This window comes from Salvelinus fontinalis, chromosome 7 (genome assembly GCF_029448725.1).
Source record: "Salvelinus fontinalis isolate EN_2023a chromosome 7, ASM2944872v1, whole genome shotgun sequence".
NCBI lineage: Eukaryota > Metazoa > Chordata > Actinopteri > Salmoniformes > Salmonidae > Salvelinus > Salvelinus fontinalis.
The window spans coordinates 25,612,140-25,634,050 of record NC_074671.1 but is presented as its reverse complement, the minus strand read 5'-3'; the positions used below and the strand labels follow the sequence as shown (position 1 = coordinate 25,634,050).

Below are 21,911 nucleotides of genomic sequence, written 5' to 3'. Positions count from 1 at the left end.
ACTCCAGAACAGTAGGCGGAAACACAGGGCTAGATAAGAGAAATAGATTAGTAAGGAGGCCGACCGGCCTTAAACTCCACTACAGTAGGTGGCGGTGTATGCACATTTCAGTTGGTTGCGATCCGCCAATGCAGATTTAAAGAAGAATTGCACTCATTTCTATTTTTACTCCAGCGCTGCGCTGTTTTGTATTGTGATAAATACATTTTTAAAGGAAGTAATCATTTAATAGCCGAAACAGAACAGAAAAAAAAGTTTACGTGATGCATTCAGTGGGCCAAATCATGTAAAACACTGGTGAAATCAGGCGCTACATTTGAGTGACGTCATCCTACTACTGCAACCTGACTGGAACAGACGAAGAGGAAGAGAAAATCCATCCATTGCGTTGATTGTGTGACTGCGGACGTTGATTCGAGGAGCAGAAGCAGCACCGCCCGTTCCAACCCTGTTTACATTGATATCTCAAGTGAAAAACAACACATAACTGCCCAAATATCTGCGGCCATGGAGTCGCATGGCAAAGAGGAACTCAAGGGACCAGTGTTACATATCGTGGTGGTCGGATTTCACCACAAGAAAGGCTGTCAGGTACGTCAAGCTTGGGTGGCATGCTAACTAGCTCCTTGCGCCAGTTTTTTTCGTAGCAGAAAATGCACTGGAGAGCTGCTCCTACTAGGCTACACAACACGTCGAGCATTGGGTAATGCCTGAATGAGGGTGCGAGTCAAATGGGTATTTGGCTGATCAGCAACAACAACCCGCCCAGGGACCGTTCCTGTTCTGTTCCACCGACCAGTGGTTGACAGACACACACTACTGCTTGGAAGGAAGTCATTGGTCACTTGTTGCTTATGGAAGAGCACTTATGGGGTAGACCAGGAGGGTATTACTAACACAGCATCTTCTTTACATAGCTAACACAGTTGTAAACAATCCGAGACCACATTGTTGGTTTACCTACAATTCATGGTAGTGCATGGCGAAGTTGTGCTATGTTGTGATGAAGCCTAACTATCTCGATTTATATGGGCCCAGAGGCACACTGATAACAGGCTTATATGTAAGAGATGGTATGATGCCTGTGCACCATTTATCAACTGCAATCAATGCCAAGTACTGCAACTGCATTAATTTGCACTTTTAACTGACATGAGATTTCATCTGAGATCTTGTCTCTCCATGGCTCATTAACTCACTCTTGGCCAGAGTTTTGTATTTCATCCTGCCAATGTTTGCACTAATTGCCTATACTGCCTCAGTTCTGTGACTATTAAATAACCTATTATTGGCAAATCCAAAGAGATATCCACAGTCACAGCCTGCAATGTTGTAACTGTGGTTTTAGTTTTTAGGGATTAGGATCAAGTTTAGAGAGTCACTGTCAAGTGAAGGAGAGCTTGACAGACACGCTGCATATAATGTTCATAACAAGGCCTAAGGACAGTGTTTACACCTGGTTAGTAACCTAGTGAAAGGGTGTGTGTGCGCGAAATTAACAGGGACAAGAAGATTATTGCAATAAACTTGAGTTATTATCTACAGAGCTTCTGAAGAGGAGGGGCTATCCCTCCAGAGGTACACAAATAGGCCAGCAGTGTCCCATAAAGAGCGGATGGGGAGATTTACTGCACATGTTTTCAACAAACACAATTTGCCCACAGGCCTTGCTGTATGTGTGTGAGTTATGCTCATTAGCTCCTGCTCAATAAAGTAGCCCAGCCTGCTGCACGCACATAAGTCTTTATATTTTTTTTTTTAAATAACAGAAAATCCTAGGCTCCGACTTGTTTTGCATTGCAGCCACAGACTGGAAAAAATATTCTTCTTCAATTCAATTTATATTAGGCTCTGTCAGTTTCTGTTCCGTTAACGCCATCTTAGCCATGTCTTAGTACCCTACCTTTAATGCACCACAGAGCCAACAGCCTGCCGCAAGAAGTTCAACAAGACAACAACGACCACTTTGTGTTCTGTTTATTTGTTACTGGCTGCTCTCCACCTTACTGCCTGCCTGCCCCTTTGTCCTGAAGAAAGTCTGCCTGTTGCAGAGCTCTCGGAGACCCAGCTGCTGCTCATTCTGACAGACGGATAAAAGGGGGTTGTGTGTGTGTGCGTGACAAACGGGCCCAAACCCACCCCCTTCCCCTTGTGATCACTACCACCAAACCGGTTAAAAACAGACCAGACCAGACAGAGGATTTTCTTTGTCAGGTAATAGCCTAGGTGTTCGCTCGAGGGTTAGGCTGCATCTCAAATGACACTATTCCATTTTATAGTGCATTACTTTTGACCAGAGTCCTAAGGGTGTCTTGTCAAATGTAGTGCACTATATAGGGAATATGGTGGAATTTGGGACACGGACAGGGATGTGGAGTGGTATTGTCTGTTACCTGATAGCAGACCTACTGGGTTAGACTGGGTATCACTAGATTAGGTTCTTGTCTTTCTGGCAGGGGGGCCTCGCTGACTGTGTCTCTCTCTTGCTCTTTCTCTCTGTCTATCAATTCATTTCAAAGAGGCTTTATTGGCATGAGAACATATGTTTACATTGCCAAAGAAAGTGAAATAAACAAAAGTGAGAAGAAACAAAAATCTCTCTCTCTCTGGGACCTGGGTAAAAGTAGTGCACTATATAGGGTATAGGTGCCATTTGGGATGCATCCTTGGTGTGGGATATCTTAGATCCTCACTCCCCCTCCCCTCAGAACTGCAGTTAGGGAGAGAGAGACCTCTCTGTGGGGGTAGTTGTGTGGGTCCTACACCTCACCTGTTCTTTCGTGGCACTAGAGAGCCTAGATGACACCTGTCTGTCACGTGAGTGGCTCTGTCAATAGAGGGATCAATGATTGTTGTAGGGACTGGGGAGGGGACATGGATATGGTGCTAAGGAGAGTGAGAGCTCTCTGGTTTCTATTGCTCCATGGTCAAAAGAAGTGCACTACATAGAGAACGGGGTGCCGTTTGGGGCTTACTTCCAGTTATTTTATGGCCTTTTTCTTAACTGCAAAAATATGGCCCTACAGTTTCACAATTGCAACATATCATCCTGGACTTTTGATCTGCACAGCACCAATGGCATAATTCCTTAGCAAATGTAGCCAGTATAAATGAGCAATTGCATAATAATTGCACATTACATATTATGTACTATTTGCCAAGGTTGTGGTTATTTGGCCTTTGGCCTGACCAAAATAGTAAACACAGCCAGCAAAGTAATTGGTCGACCACCGGCACATTTGAGCAGTCTGTTCAACAAGGCAACCAAAAAGAAGGCACTGGCTGTTGTTGGCGACCCCTCTCCCCCTCTTCATCCTCAGTTGGAGAGGCTTCCCTCTGGCTGGCGGTTCAGAATGCCCATGGCCAAGAAAAACGTGTTCTTACATTCCTTCGTTCATTGTGCTGTTGGACTACTAAATGCAAAGTCAATTGTATCAGTACATGTACTGATCTATCCAGGGCAGTTGGGACAGCGGTCAGTTGTGAGTGAATGTATCAATGTCCTCTATGTTGGTCGTGTATGTAACATGATGGACTGACTGGTTTAAATGTGATGATGTATTAATGTCCTCTATGTTGGTCGTGTATGTAACATGATGGACTGACTGGTTTAAATGTGATGATGTATTAATGTCCTCTATGTTGGTCGTGTATGTAACATGATGGACTGACTTGTTTAAATGTGATGATGTGAGAATGTATGTGTATGTGATCATTTTTAATGGAAGGTGATGCCAAAGAAACATTTCCATTCTGGATGGACAAAGTTGTATTCTATTTCCACCTCAAAGCTACAGGCGTCTTGTTGAACAAGTTGATGAACAGCTGATAACAAACAGGACCTTGAACATGTTCCGCACAATATCTTGAGGCTGCTGTGACTCATAGTCACATGATGATGAGTGTGAATAGCTCTCTTCATCTGTGCTACTGTTGTTATGCATGTTGTCCTTACTGTACACAGTGTATGAGCTATTATTTTCCCTAACAAATTAAGAGCCATATTTTCGAATTGTGTGCATTTGCCCTGCTTGCTTTTAGTTGAGTCATTTTACTCCCTTTGCTATGCTAAGTCAATCTGGTCCTTGCCTAAGATAGCTAGTGTTTGAGTTTTGTGGGGTAGTAGGACGGATACTGGGTATTGTATCATTATTTTTGCATTGTTTTCTCTCTCTCTCTCTCTCTCTCTCCTCAGGTGGAATACTCCTACCCTCCACTCATCCCTGAGGAGGGCCATGACAGCAACAACCTGCCTGAGGAGTGGAAGTACCTGCCTTTCCTAGCCCTGCCTGACGGGGCACACAACTACCAAGAAGGTACATAGGTTGTGTCCCAAATGGCACTCTATTCCCTTTATAGTGCACTACTTTTGACCAGGGCCCATAGGGTGCAATTTGGGAGTCACACAGTCACTTTTGCTTCTTTTCTTTCTTATCTGTCCATCTCTCCCACATTTGTTATTACACTGCTACTGATCGTTTCAACAAAATGTGGAGTGGAACATTCAACCCCTCTCTTTGACCCTGCAAGACTGTTCTCAGCCATCTTACCTGGTAAATTGATAGTTAAATAAATGATGTAAAAAATAATCTCTGCTGATGAGTTACCATTACCTCAGTGGAAAAATAGACTACATATCTTTGTCATCATGTTTGGCTTCGGTCTTAAAAGGCTACTGCTCATGTTAGAATGCAGAATCAGCAGGAAGGCTGGAAATTATAGTTTAAGCTAGTTTTATAGCCTAGCTGTGGTGCAGTGGATGACTTTGATGGTGTTGCTCTGTTGGGTAGTGTTGCCCTGAGGCCCTATATCTTGTCAAAGCCTCCTTCTGTTCATAATATCACTGAGGCCAACAGGCCGGCTCGTTAGTTAGCACTCATCATGTGATGTGATTTACCTTTAGTCTGCTGGCCTGCCTAGCTTGTTGTTGTAGTCAGTTGTACAACTGAAATGTGTCTTCCGCATTGAACCCATCCCCTCTGAAAGAGAGGGAGTGAACAATATTGAAGTACGACTGAACCATAAAATAAACTTCTCCTTTCGAAAACGTCCTATGTGGCATCGATACGAGTCAGAAACCGTTATTCTAGTGCCAAAATTGACTACAATGTGTAAATAGGATAATTTTGGTCATAAACTCCATTGTCCAAAATGGAGATTTGTGAGATAATTATAAAGTAATTGTATGTCACAGAATGAAGGGTACCGTAACACTTTTCCGTTTATTTCAATCCTGGCCACATGCTCACAGCTGGCAGCACCCAAGTAATCATCAATTCGGAGCACAGCTGCCCAGTACCCGATCTTAATGCCCATGGTCAATTTTAATTGTATTCGTATTTATTATGGATCCTCCTCTTCCTGGGGTCCAGCAAAATGAAGGCAGTTTATACAATTTTAAAAACATTACAAAACATTCACAGACCATGTGCCCTCAGGCCCCTACTCCACCACTACCACATATATACAGTGCAAAATCCATGTGTCCGTGTGTGTGTGTAGTGCGTATGCTATCGTGTGTGTGTGCATGTGTCTGTGTCTATGTTTGTGTTGCTTCACAGTCCCCGCTGTTCCATAAGGTGTTTTTTTTAATCTGTTTTTTTAATCAAATTTTACTGCTTGCATGAGTTACTTGATGTGGAATAGAGTTCCCTTTAGTCATGGCTCTATTTAGTACTGTGTGCCTTCCATTGTCTGTTCTGGACTTGGGGACTGTGAAGAGACCTCTTGTGGCATGTCTTGTGGGTTATGCATGGGTGTCCGAGCTGTGCCCCAGTGGTTCAAACAGACAGCTCGGTGCATACAACATGTCAATACCTCTCATAAATGCAAGCAGTGATGAAGTCAATTTCTCCTCCCCTTTGAGCCAGGAGAGATTGACATGCATATTATTAATATTAGCTCTATGTGTACATCCAAGGGCCAGCCGTGCTGCCCTGTTCTCAACCAATTGCAATTTCCATAAGTCCTTTTTTGTGGCACCTGACCACACGACTGGACAGTAGTCCAGGTGTAACAAATCTAGGGCCTGTAGGACCTGCCTTGTTGACAGAAGAAGGTAGATCAGGTTCTTATCATGGACATACTTCTCCCCATCTTAGCTACTGTTGTATCAATATGTTTTGACCATGACAGTTTACAATCCAGGGTAACTCCAAGCAGTTTAGTCACCTCAACTTTGCTCAATTTCCACGTTATTTATTACAAGATTTAGTTGAGTTTTAGGGTTTAGTGAATGATTTGTTCCAAATACAATGCTTTTAGTTTTAGAAATATTTAGGACTAGCTTATTCCTTGCCACCCACTCTGAAACTAACTGCAACTCTTTAAGTGTTGCAGTCATTTCAGTCGCTGTAGTAGCTGACATGTATAGTGTTGAGTCATTTGAATACATAGGCATTCTGGCTTTCCTCAAAGCCAGTGGCAATTCATTAGTAAAGATTGAAAAATGTAAGGGCCTAGACAGCTGCCTTGGGGAATTCCTGATTCTATCTGGATTATGTTGGAGAGGCTTCCATTAAAGAAAACCCCATGTGTACTGTTCGACGGGTAACTCTTTATCCACATTATAGCAGGAGGTGTAAAGCCATAACACAAGTTTTGCCAGCAGCAGACTATGATCGATAATGTCAAAGGCCGCACTGAAGTCTAACAAAACAGCCCCCAAAATCTTTTTATCATCAATTTCTCTCATCCAATCATCTGTTGTTTGTGTAAGTGCTGTGCTTGTTGAATGTAATTTTCTATAAGCATGCTGAAAGTTTCTCAATTTGTTTACTGTAAAATAGCATTTGCATCTTGTCAAACACAATTTTTTCCAAAAGTTTACTATGGGTTGGCAAAAGGCTGATTGGTCGGCTATTTGAGCCAATAAAGGGGGCTTTAACATTCTTAGGTAGCGGAATGACTTTTGCTTCCCTCCAAGCCTGAGGGCACACACTTTTCTAATAGGCTTAAATTGAAGATGTGGCAAATACGAGTGGCAATATCGTCCGCTGTTATCCTCAGTAATTTTTCATCCAAGTTGTCAGACCCCGGTGGCTTGTCATTGTTGACAAGACAAAAAAAATGTTTTCACCTCTTCCACACTAACTTCACGGAATTTAAAATTACAATGCTTGTCTTTCATAAGTTGGTCAGTTAAGCTTGGATGTGTAGGGTCATCATTTGTTGCTGGCATGTTATGCCTAAATTTGCTAATCTTGCCAATTAAAAAATCATTAGTGGTTGGCAATATCAGTTGGTTTTGTAATTTAATGAGCCATCTGTTTCAATGAATGGTGGAGCTGAGTTTGCCTTTTTTCCCCAGAATTTCATTTAAGGTGCTCCAAAGCTTTTTCTATCATTCTTTATTTAATTTATCTTGGTTTCATAGTGTTGTTTCTTCTTCATCTTCTTTTTATTCAGTTTATTCACATGATGTCTCAATTTGCAATAAGTTTGCCAATCGGTTGTGCAGCCCGACTTATTTGCCATTCTTTTTGCCTCATCTCTCTCAACCATATTTTTTTCCAATTCCTCATCAATCCACGGAGATTTAACAGTTTATAGTCATTTTCTTAATGGGTGCATGCTTATTAGCAACTGGTTTAAGCAATTTCATAAATGTGTCAAGTGCAGTGTCTGTTTGCTCCTCATTACACACCACGGACCAACAGATATTCTTTACATCAATAACATAGGAATCACCACAAAAGTTATTGCACACTATATTAGGCCCAGCCTTTGGAACTTTGGTTTTCCTAGATATGGCTACTATATTGTGATCACTACATCCAATGGATTTGGATACTGCTTTCAAGAAAATTTCTACAGCATTAGTAAAGATGTGATCAATACATGTTGACGATTTCATTCCTGTGCTGTTTGTAACTACCCTGGTAGGTTGACTGATAACCTGAACCAGGTTGCAGGCACTGGTTACAGTTTGAAGCTTTTTCTTGAGTGGGCAGCTTGATGAAAGCCAGTCGATATTTAAATCACCTAGAAAATATACCTCTCTGTTGATATCAAATACATTATTATATCAAATAATAATATCATTATAATATCATTATATCAAATATATCAAATACTTACAAAGACTGTTAACACTTGGTGGTCTGTAGCAGCTTCCCACCAGAATGGGCTTTAGGTGAGGCAGATGAACCTGTAGCCATATTGCTTCAACAGTATTTGACATGAGATCCTCTCTAATCTTTACAGGAATGTGGTTCTTAATATAAACAGCAAATTTGGTTTGACATTCAATATCCCTATGAGGCTAGTTGAGAACCATCAGTAAATTATACAATGTACATGGGACAATATATTTTTAAATGTCAATAGCTCACATTTCAATGACTTTAATTTCTACAATTGAAAGTTGCATTGAGGTTTTAATCTACAAATATTGAAAGCATATAATGAGACAACTAAAAGGTGTGCAACATTAAAATATTGTCCCATTTACATTGTGTAATTTATTGACAGTCCCTAACTAGCCCAACAGATCAGCTATCCAAAGTCAAACCCATTTTGCCACAAGGCGCACACCTGATGATTTGAAGCTAATTGGAGAAAAAAGTTCTATAGCTGTTTAAAGTTCAAATCAAATTTATTGGTCACATGCACATGGTTAGCAGATGTTATTGCGAGTGTAGCGAAATGCTTGTGCTTCTAGTTCCGACAGTGCAGCAGTATCTAACAAGTATTATCTAACAATTCCACAATACCTAATACACACAAATCTATGTAAAGGAATGGAATAAGAATATATAAATATATGGATGGGCAATGTCCGAGCGCATAGGCTAAGATGCAATAGATAGTATAGAATTCAGTATATAAATATGAGATGAGTAATGCAAGATATGTAAACATTTTAAAGTGGCATTATAAAAGTGGCTAGTGTTCCATTTATTAAAGTGGCCAATGATTTCAAGTCTGTATGTAAGCAGCAGCCTCTGTGCTAGTGATGGCTGTTTAACAGTCTGATGGCCTTGAGATAGAAGCTGTTTTTCAGTCTCTCTGTCCCAGTTTGGATGCACCTTTACTGACCTCGCCTTCTGGATGGTAGCAGGGTGAACAGGCAGTGGTTCGGGTAGTTGTTGTCCTGATCTTTTTGGTCTTCCTGTGACATCGGGTGCTGTAGGTGTCCTGGAGGGCAGGTAGTTTTCCTCCGGTGATGCGTTGTGCAAACCGCACCACCCTCTCTCTCTGGGACCTGGGTAAAAGTAGTGCTCTATATAGGGTATAGGTGCCATTTGGGATGCATCCTTGGTGTGGGATATCTTAGATCCTCACTCCCCCTCCCCTCAGAACTGCAGTTAGGGAGAGAGAGACCTCTCTGTGGGGGTAGTTGTGTGGGTCCTACACCTCACCTGTTCTTTCGTGGCACTAGAGAGCCTAGATGACACCTGTCTGTCACGTGAGTGGCTCTGTCAATAGAGGGATCAATGATTGGTGTAGGGACTGGGGAGGGGACATGGATATGGTGCTAAGGAGAGTGAGAGCTCTCTGGTTTCTATTGCTCCATGGTCAAAAGAAGTGCACTACATAGAGAACAGGGTGCCGTTTGGGACGTGCTCCCAGTTATTTTATTGCCTTAACTGAACTGCAAAAATATAGCCCTACACAATCGCAACACATCATCCTGGACTTTTGATTTGCACAGCACCAATGGCGTAATTCCTTAGCAAATGTAGCCTGTATAATGTAGCCTGCAGTTGTGGGCGGTGATACAGTTGCCGTGTACCAGGCGGTGATACAGCCCGAAAGGATGCTCTCAATTGTGCATCTGTAAAAGTTTGAGGGTTTTAGGTGACAAGCGAAATTTCTTCATCCTCCTGAGGTTGAAGAGGCGCTGTTGCGCCTTCACCACACTGCCTGTGTGGGTGGACCATTTCAGTTAGTCAGTGATGTGTACGCCGAGGAAAGTTATCTGAAAGGGTGAGTGACTGTAACTGTGTATTGTTTTGGCAGAACGATTCCCACGTTCGAACACATACACAAAAGACATCCACATCAAAGCCACCTTCCAAAACGCAAATCTCATTCTGTCGCATTTCCTAATGAGGAGAATTTAAACCTAGGCTAAATCAGGTTCAGCCCCCCCTTTAAGAAGTTTGTTATAGCCATAGAATTAGAATCTCATTCTTGTTCTGTGGTTATAGGTCCTGCATACAGCTTTATGAGACCGAGTATTAGCCTAATTACACTCCCAATATTTTTCAGTACTCAGCTATTCCATATTTCACACTGTAGGCCCAGTGTGTGTGTTTGTTCAGCGGCTGCTTGCTTGAAGGATGCAAATAAACCCTCTGTGACGCAGTAGATTTTATTACTGAGCGATTCTGCTGCAGTGCAGTCAGGCTATAAAAGCAACAGCATCAACAACACGAGACAGACTCGTGCATGGGATGGCAGAGTTCATGGGAGTAGAGCAGCTTAGTGCTACTGGGGAGTGAAATGCACAAGGCAATACAGCTGTGGCCCATCCTGACTGCTTGGCCCCGGCCTGCTTAATCACTCACTGGCCTTGCAGAGATGTGATGGGTTCTTGGTTGCTGCTGTGTTCCTGTAGCTATCGGAGTCAGCCTTACAACATTAGAAAACCACTCCCTCATCATCATGGCCGTTGGTCCAGAGGCGACCCGACCTTTTCTCATCAAATCGAATGAATTTCCATTGCTCCTTGTATCCACATACAATCCACAGTAGACAAGGGACAACCATGTCCTCCTTTTTTATGTTGTCCTCTTGATGCTCCTATTAGCTTTATGTAACTGTAATAACTGTCAAATCCTTGGAATCTCTTGTCAGGTTATTGAAGTCATAGATAGTTCAGTTATGTTTTAATGCCACAACAACAGATGTTCAGTCTACTGTGTAATTTGAATTTGCCAATGCAGAAAGGATTGTTGCATGCTTCATTGGCTAATTAACCATCAGCCTAATTAAATAGAGAGACCAGTAACGGTCCAGAGATGTTATATGTAATTAAATGTTTACATTTAATCAACTTTGGCAGATCCAGAGTGACCTACAGTCAGTGTAGTTAACTAGCCTAAGGTTTGTAGGAACAACAACCACACATCACAATTATTGCAAGAAGATCCTTCTTCGAAATAGCCGTTGCTGTTTTGTTTTGCAGACACCGTGTACTTTCACCTCCCTCCTTTCAGTGGAGCAGATATGAAGTGTGTGTATGGAGTCTCCTGCTATCGCCAAATAGAGGCTAAGGTTGGTTCCCCGTCGTGGCACTTTAATATTCAAGAGACACAGCTATTCGTGTCTTCTGCTGCTTTACATAAAATAAAGCAGAGTAGTGTCTCTTCTTTGCTCTCTCTGTGGTTATGTTTGCTGACTGTTTTCTGACTGTTTGCTGACGTGCCATTAGGTGTAGGCCTCAAAACGTTGGTTGTTTTTCCTTTTCAGTCCCTGAAGGTCCGACTGGCTGACGTCACCAGGGAGACGGTCCAGAAGAGCGTGTGTGTCCTCAGTCGAGTGGTGAGTCGGCTAACATGTGACAAGGTTGTGAGAAAGGAAGGAAGAGGTCTAGAAGCAGGGGGAGATGGGAGTGTCTGCCTCGTGGTCCTGTTTAAAATATATATACACTGCTCAAAAAAATAAAGGGAACACTTAAACAACACAATGTAACTCCAAGTCAATCACACTTCTGTGAAATCAAACTGTCCACTTAGGAAGCAACACTGACTGACAATAAATTTCACATGCTGTTGTGCAAATGGAATAGACAAAAGGTGGAAATTATAGGCAATTAGTAAGACACCCCCAAAAAAGGAATGGTTCTGCAGGTGGTGACCACAGACCACTTCTCAGTTCCTATGCTTCCTGGCTGATGTTTTGGTCACTTTTGAATGCTTGCGGTGCTTTCACTCTAGTGGTAGCATGAGACGGAGTCTACAACCCACACAAGTAGCTCAGGTAGTGCAGTTCATCCAGGATGGCACATCAATGCAAGCTGTGGCAAAATGGTTTGCTGTGTCTGTCAGCGTAGAGTCCAGAGCATGGAGGAGCTACCAGGAGACAGGCCAGTACATCAGGAGACGTGGAGGAGGCCGTAGGAGGGCAACAACCCAGCAGCAGGACTGCTACCTCCGCCTTTGTGCAAGGAGGTGCTGCTTCCTAAGTGGACAGTTTGATTTCACAGAAGTGTGATTGACTTGGAGTTACATTGTGTTGTTTAAGTGTTCCTTTTATTTTTTTGAGCAGTATATATATATATATATTTAACTAGGCAAGTCAGTCAAGAACAAATTCTTATTTACAATGATGGCCTACTGGGGAACAGTGGGTTAACTGCCTTGTTCAGGGGCAGAAGGACAGATTTTTACCTTGTCAGTATCTCCAGGATACTCCTGTTTGTCTGACGTGTGTTGGCGGTTTGAGACTGGGGGCTGGACTAGGGGATCTCTCTGGGAAAAGGTCTCCTGGAGCACTCTGACTTTGTCCCAAATGGCATCCTATTCCCTATTTTTTAAATATTAAAAAAATAAATAATAATACACTACATAGGGAATAGGGTGCCATTTGGGACGCTGACTGTGACCCCTGGGGGTCAGTGGACAGCTCCCATAATTCAGTTACGGAACAGCTGACAAGGCAGGAAGGGGCACGCTTCCTTGGGTAATGAGAGCTGGTATGGTGGAGGAAACACCAGAATCATTGACTGTGTAGGCTGTTTTAAATTCTTTTCCAGGATAAGTCATTAGAATTTAGTTTTTTTATTAATCTTGTCACCAAAACTGTGTTTATAGTGTGTATACTGTAAATCCCCACAGGACAGCAGTCAGTGAGTGAAGTAGCTTATATAACTTGGAGGTTAATGTTGTTGTTAACAATGTTGATGTCTGGCTCTCCCGAGTGGCGCAGCAGTCTAAGGTACTGCATCGCAGTGCTAGAGGCGTCACTACAGACCCGGGTTCAATCCCGGGCTGTATCACAACCGGCCATGATTGGGAGTCCCATAGGGAGGCGCACAATTTGGCCCAGCGTCGTCCGGGTTAGGGGAAGGTTTGGCCGGGGGGGCTTTACTTGGCTCATTGCGCTCTAGCGACTCCTTGTGGCGGGCCGGGAGGCTTGCTGGCTATTTCTGGTCAGGACTAAGAGAAGTTGTTTCGCTTCCTCACATAAGCAAATTGACAGGTGCTAATCACCACACACTAGGCTGGGCTAACTGCCCTCACTCACTCACTGATGAGTGTTTCTCTCCTCTTCCTCCCCAGCCTCTGTACGGTCTTCTTCAAGCTAAACTACAGCTCATCACACACGCCTACTTTGAGGAGAAAGACTTCTCACAGATATCCATATTGAAAGTGAGTTTTTTGAGGTTTGAATCACAAAGGCTTGAATCACTTTCTTCTTTGATTTGTGACCTTTTGTGTTTATGAAACATTGAACTTAGAACCTTAACTTTTCTCTCTCTCTCGCTCCCTCTCTGACTGTCTCTCTTTCTGTCTCCTTCTCTCTCTCCCTCCACCTGTAGGAGTTGTATGAACACATGAACGGTTCTCTGAGAGGAACGGCTCTGGAGGGATCACAAGTGTTCCTGGGTAAAATTGTCCTGCTATTCTATCTGGCTCCAACACTAGGTGCATTGCAAATTACACCTTATTCTCTATTTAGGCTGCCATTTTGGGACACAGACCAGGGCTGTGGAGCATGTCAGTCTCTCACTCGCAATCTGCTCTCGCTAAAATGACTGCTGTTGAATGATCCTGTCTGTGGTGTCTGTCCTAGATAAGCCATAGAAATCTGTCAGTCAGGTGTGTCATTGTGTCACTTGTTATGGTGTTCAGATCAGCTTACAGAAAGAGGACTGTCCTATTTGAGGATGTCTTCGGTCTTCTTTTTTGTGTGACATTGAGTAACGCCCCAAAACATGTGGGTGTGCGTTCCAAATGGTGCCCTATTCCTATGCGTTCCAAATGGTGCCCTATTCCCTATATAGTGCACTACTTTTGACCAGGGCCCATAGAGCTCTGATAAAATAAAACACTATATAGGGTGCCATTTGGGACGGCAATTCACACGTATGATAAATGTCCTCCTTCATGCAAATGGCACGTACTTGATGCACACATTTTCTCCCGACAGGTATGTCACCAAGAGATTTAATACTGCACTTTCGACACAAGGTAAATTCATGTGTTTTGAGGCAATCAAATGGCTTGAAACATCTAGATTACGTACCAAATGGCATTCTGTTCCCTATGTAGTGCACTACTTTTGACCAGAGTGCCTTGAACTGAGCCCTATGTACCCTGGTCAAAAGTAGTGCCCTATAAAAGGAATAGAGTGTACCCTGCCCAGATTGGTAGGTAGTTGTTGACATGCTTCTTCTCTCATTCACCCACTTAGGTTCTTATTCTCTTCAAACTGATTCTGCTGGAGAAGAAGGTGAGGATTTCAATTATATCTATCTATCACCACAATGGGGAATTACTTTGGGCATGTGAGTCTTCAACAACAACATGACAGCATATCATAAATGACACCACACACAGTGACTTCATAGCAAGATAGAACCGCGTCAGTAATCATCATCATACCATAAGACATTACCGGCATAACTCCCTCTAGGGGTTTGTAGTCAGAATACATGGCCTTACTGTTTGTGTGTCTGTCTCTGTCTGTCTCTCTGTGTGTGTGTGTGTTTCCTCTTGCAGGTGCTGTTCTACGTATCTCCAGTCAACAGACTGGTAGAAGCTCTGATGACTGTACTGTCACTGTTCCCAGGTGAGCACCAGCATAGAGGTCCTATCATTATGATTCTACATACTCTACTCATGCCCCCTTAGTTTTTCCTCTAAGGTGTTTGTTTCTTCTTCATCATGGGGGTTCAAAGGTCAAACCTCATGTTGTGTGTTCATTCCTCTAGGCATGATAGAGCACGGCCTGGCCGACTCGTCCCACTACCAGCCCAAGAGCAGTGTCTCAGAGGACATCAGCCTGCTGGAGTGTGTGTCGGGGGCTGAGGAGTTTGTCTCTGTCTCTGTCACTGACATCACCAACGCTACGCTGGAGCTGGTAGGGGAGGAGGGTTTCGGTGAGGACCAGACTACCACCACCTCCACGGAGGCCTCACAGCGGACAGCCTCACCCCCAGACACCTCCACCCCAGCTGGGGCTAGCACAAACCTCAAGCCCCCCTCCCGTACCTCCCCAGACTCGTCAGAGAGCGACTGGGAGACACTGGACCCTAGCGTGCTGGAGGACGTTCCAAAAGATTCTGAGACACGGGGTTTAGGTTTGGGGGTGGAGCACCCAGAGACGTTTGACCCAGAGCCAGGTGTCCCCATCACAGTTCAGCCCCAGGGCCAGTCAGCAGGGCAAGGGGAGCAGGTGGCTGTCACTCAGGGCCTAGTGTCAGGCCTGGAGGAGGACCAGTACGGACTGCCACTTGCCATCTTCACCAAGGTATGTTTTTTGGGGGGTATTTTGACTTTTTATTGATCGATGGATGAGAATATGAGATGGATGAGAGTATGAGATGGATGAGAATATGAGAGTATGAGATGATGAGATGGGGAGATGGATGAGAATATGAGATGATGAGATGGGTAGATGGATGAGAATATAAGATGGGTAGATGTATGAGATGATGGATGAGAGTATGAGATGGGGAGATGGATGAGAATATAAGATGGGTAGATGTATGAGATGATGAGATGGGTAGATGGATGAGAATATAAGATGGGTAGATGTATGAGATGATGGATGAGAGTATGAGATGGGGAGATGGATGAGAGTATGAGATGGGGAGATGGATGAGAGTATGAGATGGATGAGAGTATGAGATGGATGAGAATATGAGATGATGAGATGGGGAGAAGGATGAGAATATGAGATGGGGAGATGGATGAGATGGGGAGATGGATGAGAGTATGAGATGGGGAGATGGATGAGAGTATGAGATGGATGAGAGTATGAGATGGATGAGAATATGAGATGATGAGATGGGGAGAAGGATGAGAATATGAGATGGGGAGATGGATGAGATGGGGAGATGGATGAGATGGGGAGATGGATGAGAATATGAGATGGGGAGATGGATGAGAATATGAGATGGGGAGATGGATGAGAATATGAGATGGGGAGATGGATGAGAATATGAGATGGGGAGATGGATGAGATGGGGAGATGGATGAGAGTATGAGATGGGGGGATGGATGAGAGTATGAGATGGGGAGATGGATGAGAATATGAGATGGGGAGATGGATGAGAGTATGAGATGGGGAGATGGATGAGAGTATGAGATGGATGAGAGTATGAGATGGATGAGAATATGAGATGGGGAGATGGATGAGAGGAATAAAACACAGAAAGGGAGTGGTGGAACGAGGGGATCGAACCACTGCCTCTAGGGTCATGTGTGGAGCGGCAACACTATGATTAGACCAGCCTCTCACCAAGTTATGTTGGACTGTTCCACTAGGAAAAGGCCAACACTGCATGGGATACAATTAAGAATGGGGGGGGTACAAATTGAGGAAGTGGCAGAAACCAAACTACTAGGGGTGCAGCTAGACAACTGCTTATCATGGTCATCTCAAATATCTAATCTATGTAAAATATATATATATATATATATATATATATATATATATATATATATATATATATATATATATATATATATTAAAACTGCATGCATGATCAGAAGGATAGCTAAATATTTACCAGGAAAGATTCTTAAGCAAATAACACAAGCATTAATTGGGAGTCAGGTGAACTACTGTTCTGTGGTCTGGGGAAATGCATCATCAAGTGAAGTTAGGAGGCTGCAGAATGCACAGAACAAAGCAGCAAGGATTGTTTTAAGGTGGAGATATGGTTCTTCTCCTGTAGTCATGTGCAATGCTTTTGGTTGGTCATCAATCAACAAGATCATTGAAAAAACATGCTTATTTTATTTCATAATATACATTTAAAACAGCCAAACTCTATTCACAACGGTATTCAGTTGGTAAGAGACAGACATTCAGTAAATACTAGCAATAGATTGTCCACCATCTATGTGTTATCCAGACAGAAAAGAGAAATAGGCAAAATAACATTTCAATTTAGAGCAATAAAGAAATTGAATAATTTAACTGAGCAAACCAGAAACCTTTCAATATATAGATTTAAACAATACTTTAAAACCATTTAAACTTAATACATAAGAAAGTTGTGCTGGACTATGGTAGATGAAGAATCAATAAATATTTTTAGACTGAGTATCTATCGGGTCAATATGTTATTGTATTGTCTGTTTGTAACAGTGTGTTATATGTGAAAATGTGTTCGTATTATAAATTGTATTTTAATGTTTAAGGACTCTTGGAAGATTAGTCCAAATGAGGACTAAAAGAGATCCAAATCACTATCTTCACCAAGGTACTTCAGTTCAAATTCAAAAAGCTTTATTGTCCAGCGTCAACTTAACATAAGATTTAAAAACAAAAAAAAGTACCACTCACCAGAGACACAGATAATTTTCCTTTTCAACCACAATGAATAAGATTACATAGACCGAGAGGACCTGATCCTAGATCAGCACTCCTACTCTGAGACGCTTGATACATACATCCCCAGATCAAGACTAAGGATAACCACACACTCTAACCTCTATGCCTGTGGTTGCCAGGGTTACCTGTGCCTGCCCTACATGGCCTTGCAGCAGCACCACCTGCTGTCAGACGTGACGGTGCGCGGCTTTGTCGCTGGGGCAACCAACATTCTCTTCCGTCAGCAGAGGCACCTGAGTGACGCTATCGTTGACGTGAGTCCTGCTCTCCATCTCTCCTCCCTCCCTCCCTCCATCTCTTTCTCTTCATCTCTTCTCTCTCCATCTCTCAATCTATCCTCTCTCCTCTCTCCCATAGATCTTGTGATCTCAAGTGTGTACTGACAGTCTGCTACTCTTAGTGGAGAATTAGTGGAGAGCTTAGGAGAGCATTGGTCTGTTTTTAACCGGTTCTCTCTGATTCTAGGTTACAGATAGTGATCTTGTCCTTTTTTGTAGTTCTATGCTGTTTTCATAATGAGTGTTTAAGTCTCCCACGTGTATGCTGCCTATCAGATTTGGCCTCTTTTTCCCAGATATCTTGAGTTACTGGGTGCTTTGTGTGTGTGTGTGTGTGTGTGTGTGTGTGTGTGTGTGTGTGTGTGTGTGTGTGTGTGTGTGTGTGTGTGTGTGTGTGTGTGTGTGTGTGTGTGTGTGTGTGTGTGTGTGTGTGTGTGTGTGTGTGTGTGTGTGTGTGTGTGTGTGTGTGTGTGTGTGTGTGTGTGTGTGTGTGTGTGTGTGTGTCCATCCATCCTACTAGGTGGAGGAGGCTAAGATCCAGATCGGGGACCCAGAGTTGAGGAAGCTGCTGAGCCTGACCACGGCTGACCTGCGTTTCGCCGACTACCTGGTCAAACACGTCACGGAGAACCGCGAGGACATCTTTCTGGACGGGACAGGCTGGGAGGGAGGGGACGAATGGATTAGGGCCCAGTTTGGACTTTACGTCCATTCTCTCCTGTCCTCTACCTTACAAGAAGGTAGGACACTTATTGCCCGGGATGTGTTTCTTTTCTCATGAATGACAACACCTTCCTCTAGTCCTACTACTATTTCCATGTGGTATCACTTCCTGCTCACATCGTTGAACTTGACTATACTACTCCTAGTCATTCGTCTCAGATGATTTCAACAGCTAAATGCTCCTTTGTGTGTGTGTCTGTGTCCAGACAATGAGAAGTTGCTAGCGGACTGGGGCACGCCCTTCATCTCAGCCTGGAGGATCACACACAACTACAGAGTGTGGTTCAGCAACAAACACCCAGCCATGGCCAAGATCACCCCAGGGTAAGATGGTATCCTATTCCCTGCACTACTTTTGACCAGGGCCCGTAAGGATCAAAGGTAGTGCACTATATAGGGGGGTGGCGGGATGGGAGGGTGGTTGGATCGGCCAAATGATGTTGCTACACTTTTTCAATTAATTATTTACAAAAAATGTACTTCTGATGTAAAATGACTTGTGTTATTTCCTCTTTCTCAGCCATCCGTTCCAAGGGCAGTACAGTGCTGCTGATCTGAAATTAAGATTCTCACAGTGAGTACTTAATTCTTCATTGATTACCCGTATGCATACAGTATCAGTAATATAGGCTATATCCAATGTGTATTTACTTTAAATCAGTTAAATGACAGTACTGAGAAAACATAGATGACTGCCCCCCAGTGGTGAATTCAGAAGGGTTTCTGTGCCAGGTAGAATTTAGTCTGTGGGTCAGCATATAGGGAGACTTACAATTGGTTTTGCTCAACTCCTGCGTCCTCTCTCCTCCGTCCTGCCTCGCCTCCTTTTGGGAAAGGTCGAAGGTAATCATGAACGAAGATGCGCTTGTATGAAATTACTCTCCTTGCCCCATTAGGCAAATGTTTAGAGGGGTGGAATCCCAAAATAAATGTGTCAAGTGATAAAAAAATAAAAAATGAAGTTGGTTGTGCAATACTTTTCCTTTTATCTATAAAATGCATCCTATCGTTTTTAAACGTGCGCACCAACCGTTGATTCAAAGAGGGCGTGGCTGATTAACAAAACACTCCTGCTCTTGCCGCCAGGAGGAGGCTCTTGTGCATCCTTGGCCGAAGTAGGTCATCGAGGAGGGAAGCATACTCTTCGGTTCACCGACTAATGAATTGACACTCCTCAACCACTAATCTGTTTCCGGGTCACGGAGGAGAGGAGGACGGAAGGAGTCGAGGAGAGGACAGACTTTTGCCTAAATGAGAATCTCCAATTGTTATTTTTTTATTAAACCTTTATTTAACTAGGCAAGTCAGTTATGTGATAGTGAATCTATTTTTTGCCAAGTCTTTGAGGGGAGAGTTCGAGTCAAGTTGTATTATTGAGGACCAACAGATAGAAATCAGGGTAAATGGATGAAAACCAATGTTATAGGTAACTTTGGATATGTTTACCCTCAGTTTACAGCAGAACACCTGCAGTAAAATTGTATATTTTTTCCCGTTTTGAGGTTAATAGACTCAAAATACCATCTTGGTACAACTTCTATTCTGAGCAAAGTGGGGAAATGAATCCCAAACCAAGTTGGAAGGCTCCAAGATGACACTGGGGTCATTCCTTATGTATTGGCCATAGCCTAAACTGGGATAAAGGAACGAGAGGCCCAAACATGGAATATTGCTGCTTCCCAGTGATTTATTCCTGCACCCAAACATACAACATTTCTTATTTTTAAATGTTTAATTTATCCGTTATTTTACCAGGTAAGTTGACTGAGAACACATTCTCATTTACAGCAACAACCTGGGGAATAGTTACAGGGGAGAGGAGGGGGATGAATGAGCCAATTGTAAACTGGGGATTATTAGGTGACCGTGATGGTTTGAGGGCCAGATTGGGAATTTAGCCAGGACACCGGGGTTAACACCCCTACTCTTACAATAAATGCCATGGGATCTTTAATGACCTCAGAGAGTCAGGACACCCGTTTAACGTCCCATCTGAAAGACAGCACCCTACACAGGGCAGTGTCCCCAATCACTGCCCTGGGATATTTGGGATATTTCTTAGACCAGAGGAAAGAGTGCCTCCTACTGGCCCTCCAACACCACTTCCAGCAGCACCTGGTCTCCCATCCAGGGACTGACCAGGACCAACCCTGCTTAGCTTCAGAAGCAAGCCAGCAGTGGTATGCAGGGTGGTATGCTGCTGGGATGGTCCACTCAATCTGAATGATTATTTTTTGCCCAGCAAACTTTCTAAAAACCTGTTTTTGCTTTGTCATTATAAGGTATTGTGTGTAGATTGAGGGACAAAAATGTTTTAATCCATTTTAGAATTAGGTTGTAACGTAAGAAAATGTGGAAAAAGTAAAGAGGTCTGAATACTTTCCGAATGCAGTGTATGTTTGTGGCAAATCCAATACAACACATTACCAAGTACCACTCTCCATATATTCAAGCATAGTGATGGCTGCATCATGTGATGGGTATGCTTGTAATCATTAAAGACTGGTGAGTTTTGCAGAATAAAAAAATGTATGGAATGGAACTAAGCACAGGCAAAATCCTAGAGGAAAACCTGGTTCAGTTTTCTTTCCACCAGACACTGGGAAATTAATTCACCTTCCAGCAGGACAATAACCTAAAACACAAGGCCAAATCTACACTGGAGTTGCTTACCAAGAGGACAGTGAATGTTGCTGAGTGGCCGAGTTACACTTTTTACTTAAATCTACTTGAAACTCTACGGCAAGACCTGAAAATGGTTGTCTAGTAATGATTAACAACCAATTTGACAGTGCTTGAAGAATTTTGAAAATAATAATGGGCAAATGTTGCACAATCCAGGTGTTCAAAGCTCTTAGAAACCCAGAATGACTCACAGCTGTAATCGCTGCCAAAGGTGCTTTTACAAAGTATTGACTCCGGTGTGAATATTTATGTAAATGTGGTATTTCTGTATTTCATTTGAAATACGTTTATCAAAATTTTCTAAAAACATGTTTTCAATTTGTCATTATGGGGTATTGTGTGTAGATTGATAAGAAAAAAATGTATGTAATCCATTTTGAATTCAGGCTATAGCACAACAAAATGTGTAAGTCAAGGGGTATGAAAACTTTCTGAAGGCACTAGTTGCTATGTTTCACTGCAGTCACACTATTTCATCGAGTACTAAGCTACTAATTGCTGTTCCCTGCTTGTGATGGTAATAAAGAAAGACACCAGGTCTCTTATTTAACTCTCTACATTAATGATGAGAGAGGTTCATTCTCAAAAACCCTTGCTGGCTGTCTTCGGGGTGGGCGGGTTACGTTACAGAAAGTGCAGAGGAAATGTGATCCTCCCGTACACTAACTGTCCCAGGTCCTTATCTCCAACCCTGCCTCTAAGGTTACA

At 43.0% G+C, this 21,911-nt stretch overlaps 1 protein-coding gene across 1 annotated transcript in view; it reads left to right on the top strand.

Annotated features, from left to right (window-relative positions):
* The first annotated feature begins 121 nt into the window (after nt 1-121).
* The window catches only part of avl9 (AVL9 homolog (S. cerevisiase)), a 27,838-nt gene continuing 6,048 nt past the window's right edge, over nt 122-21,911 (top strand). The window contains exons 1-14 of the mRNA XM_055928874.1: nt 122-591; nt 4,196-4,316; nt 11,135-11,223; nt 11,419-11,490; nt 13,230-13,319; nt 13,490-13,556; nt 14,101-14,141; nt 14,365-14,403; nt 14,673-14,742; nt 14,885-15,423; nt 17,637-17,771; nt 18,316-18,535; nt 18,725-18,842; nt 19,039-19,092. Coding sequence (XP_055784849.1) covers nt 508-591; nt 4,196-4,316; nt 11,135-11,223; nt 11,419-11,490; nt 13,230-13,319; nt 13,490-13,556; nt 14,101-14,141; nt 14,365-14,403; nt 14,673-14,742; nt 14,885-15,423; nt 17,637-17,771; nt 18,316-18,535; nt 18,725-18,842; nt 19,039-19,092 — 1,739 coding nt within the window. The 5' untranslated portion in view covers nt 122-507. The remainder of the gene's footprint in view (nt 592-4,195; nt 4,317-11,134; nt 11,224-11,418; nt 11,491-13,229; nt 13,320-13,489; nt 13,557-14,100; nt 14,142-14,364; nt 14,404-14,672; nt 14,743-14,884; nt 15,424-17,636; nt 17,772-18,315; nt 18,536-18,724; nt 18,843-19,038; nt 19,093-21,911) is intronic.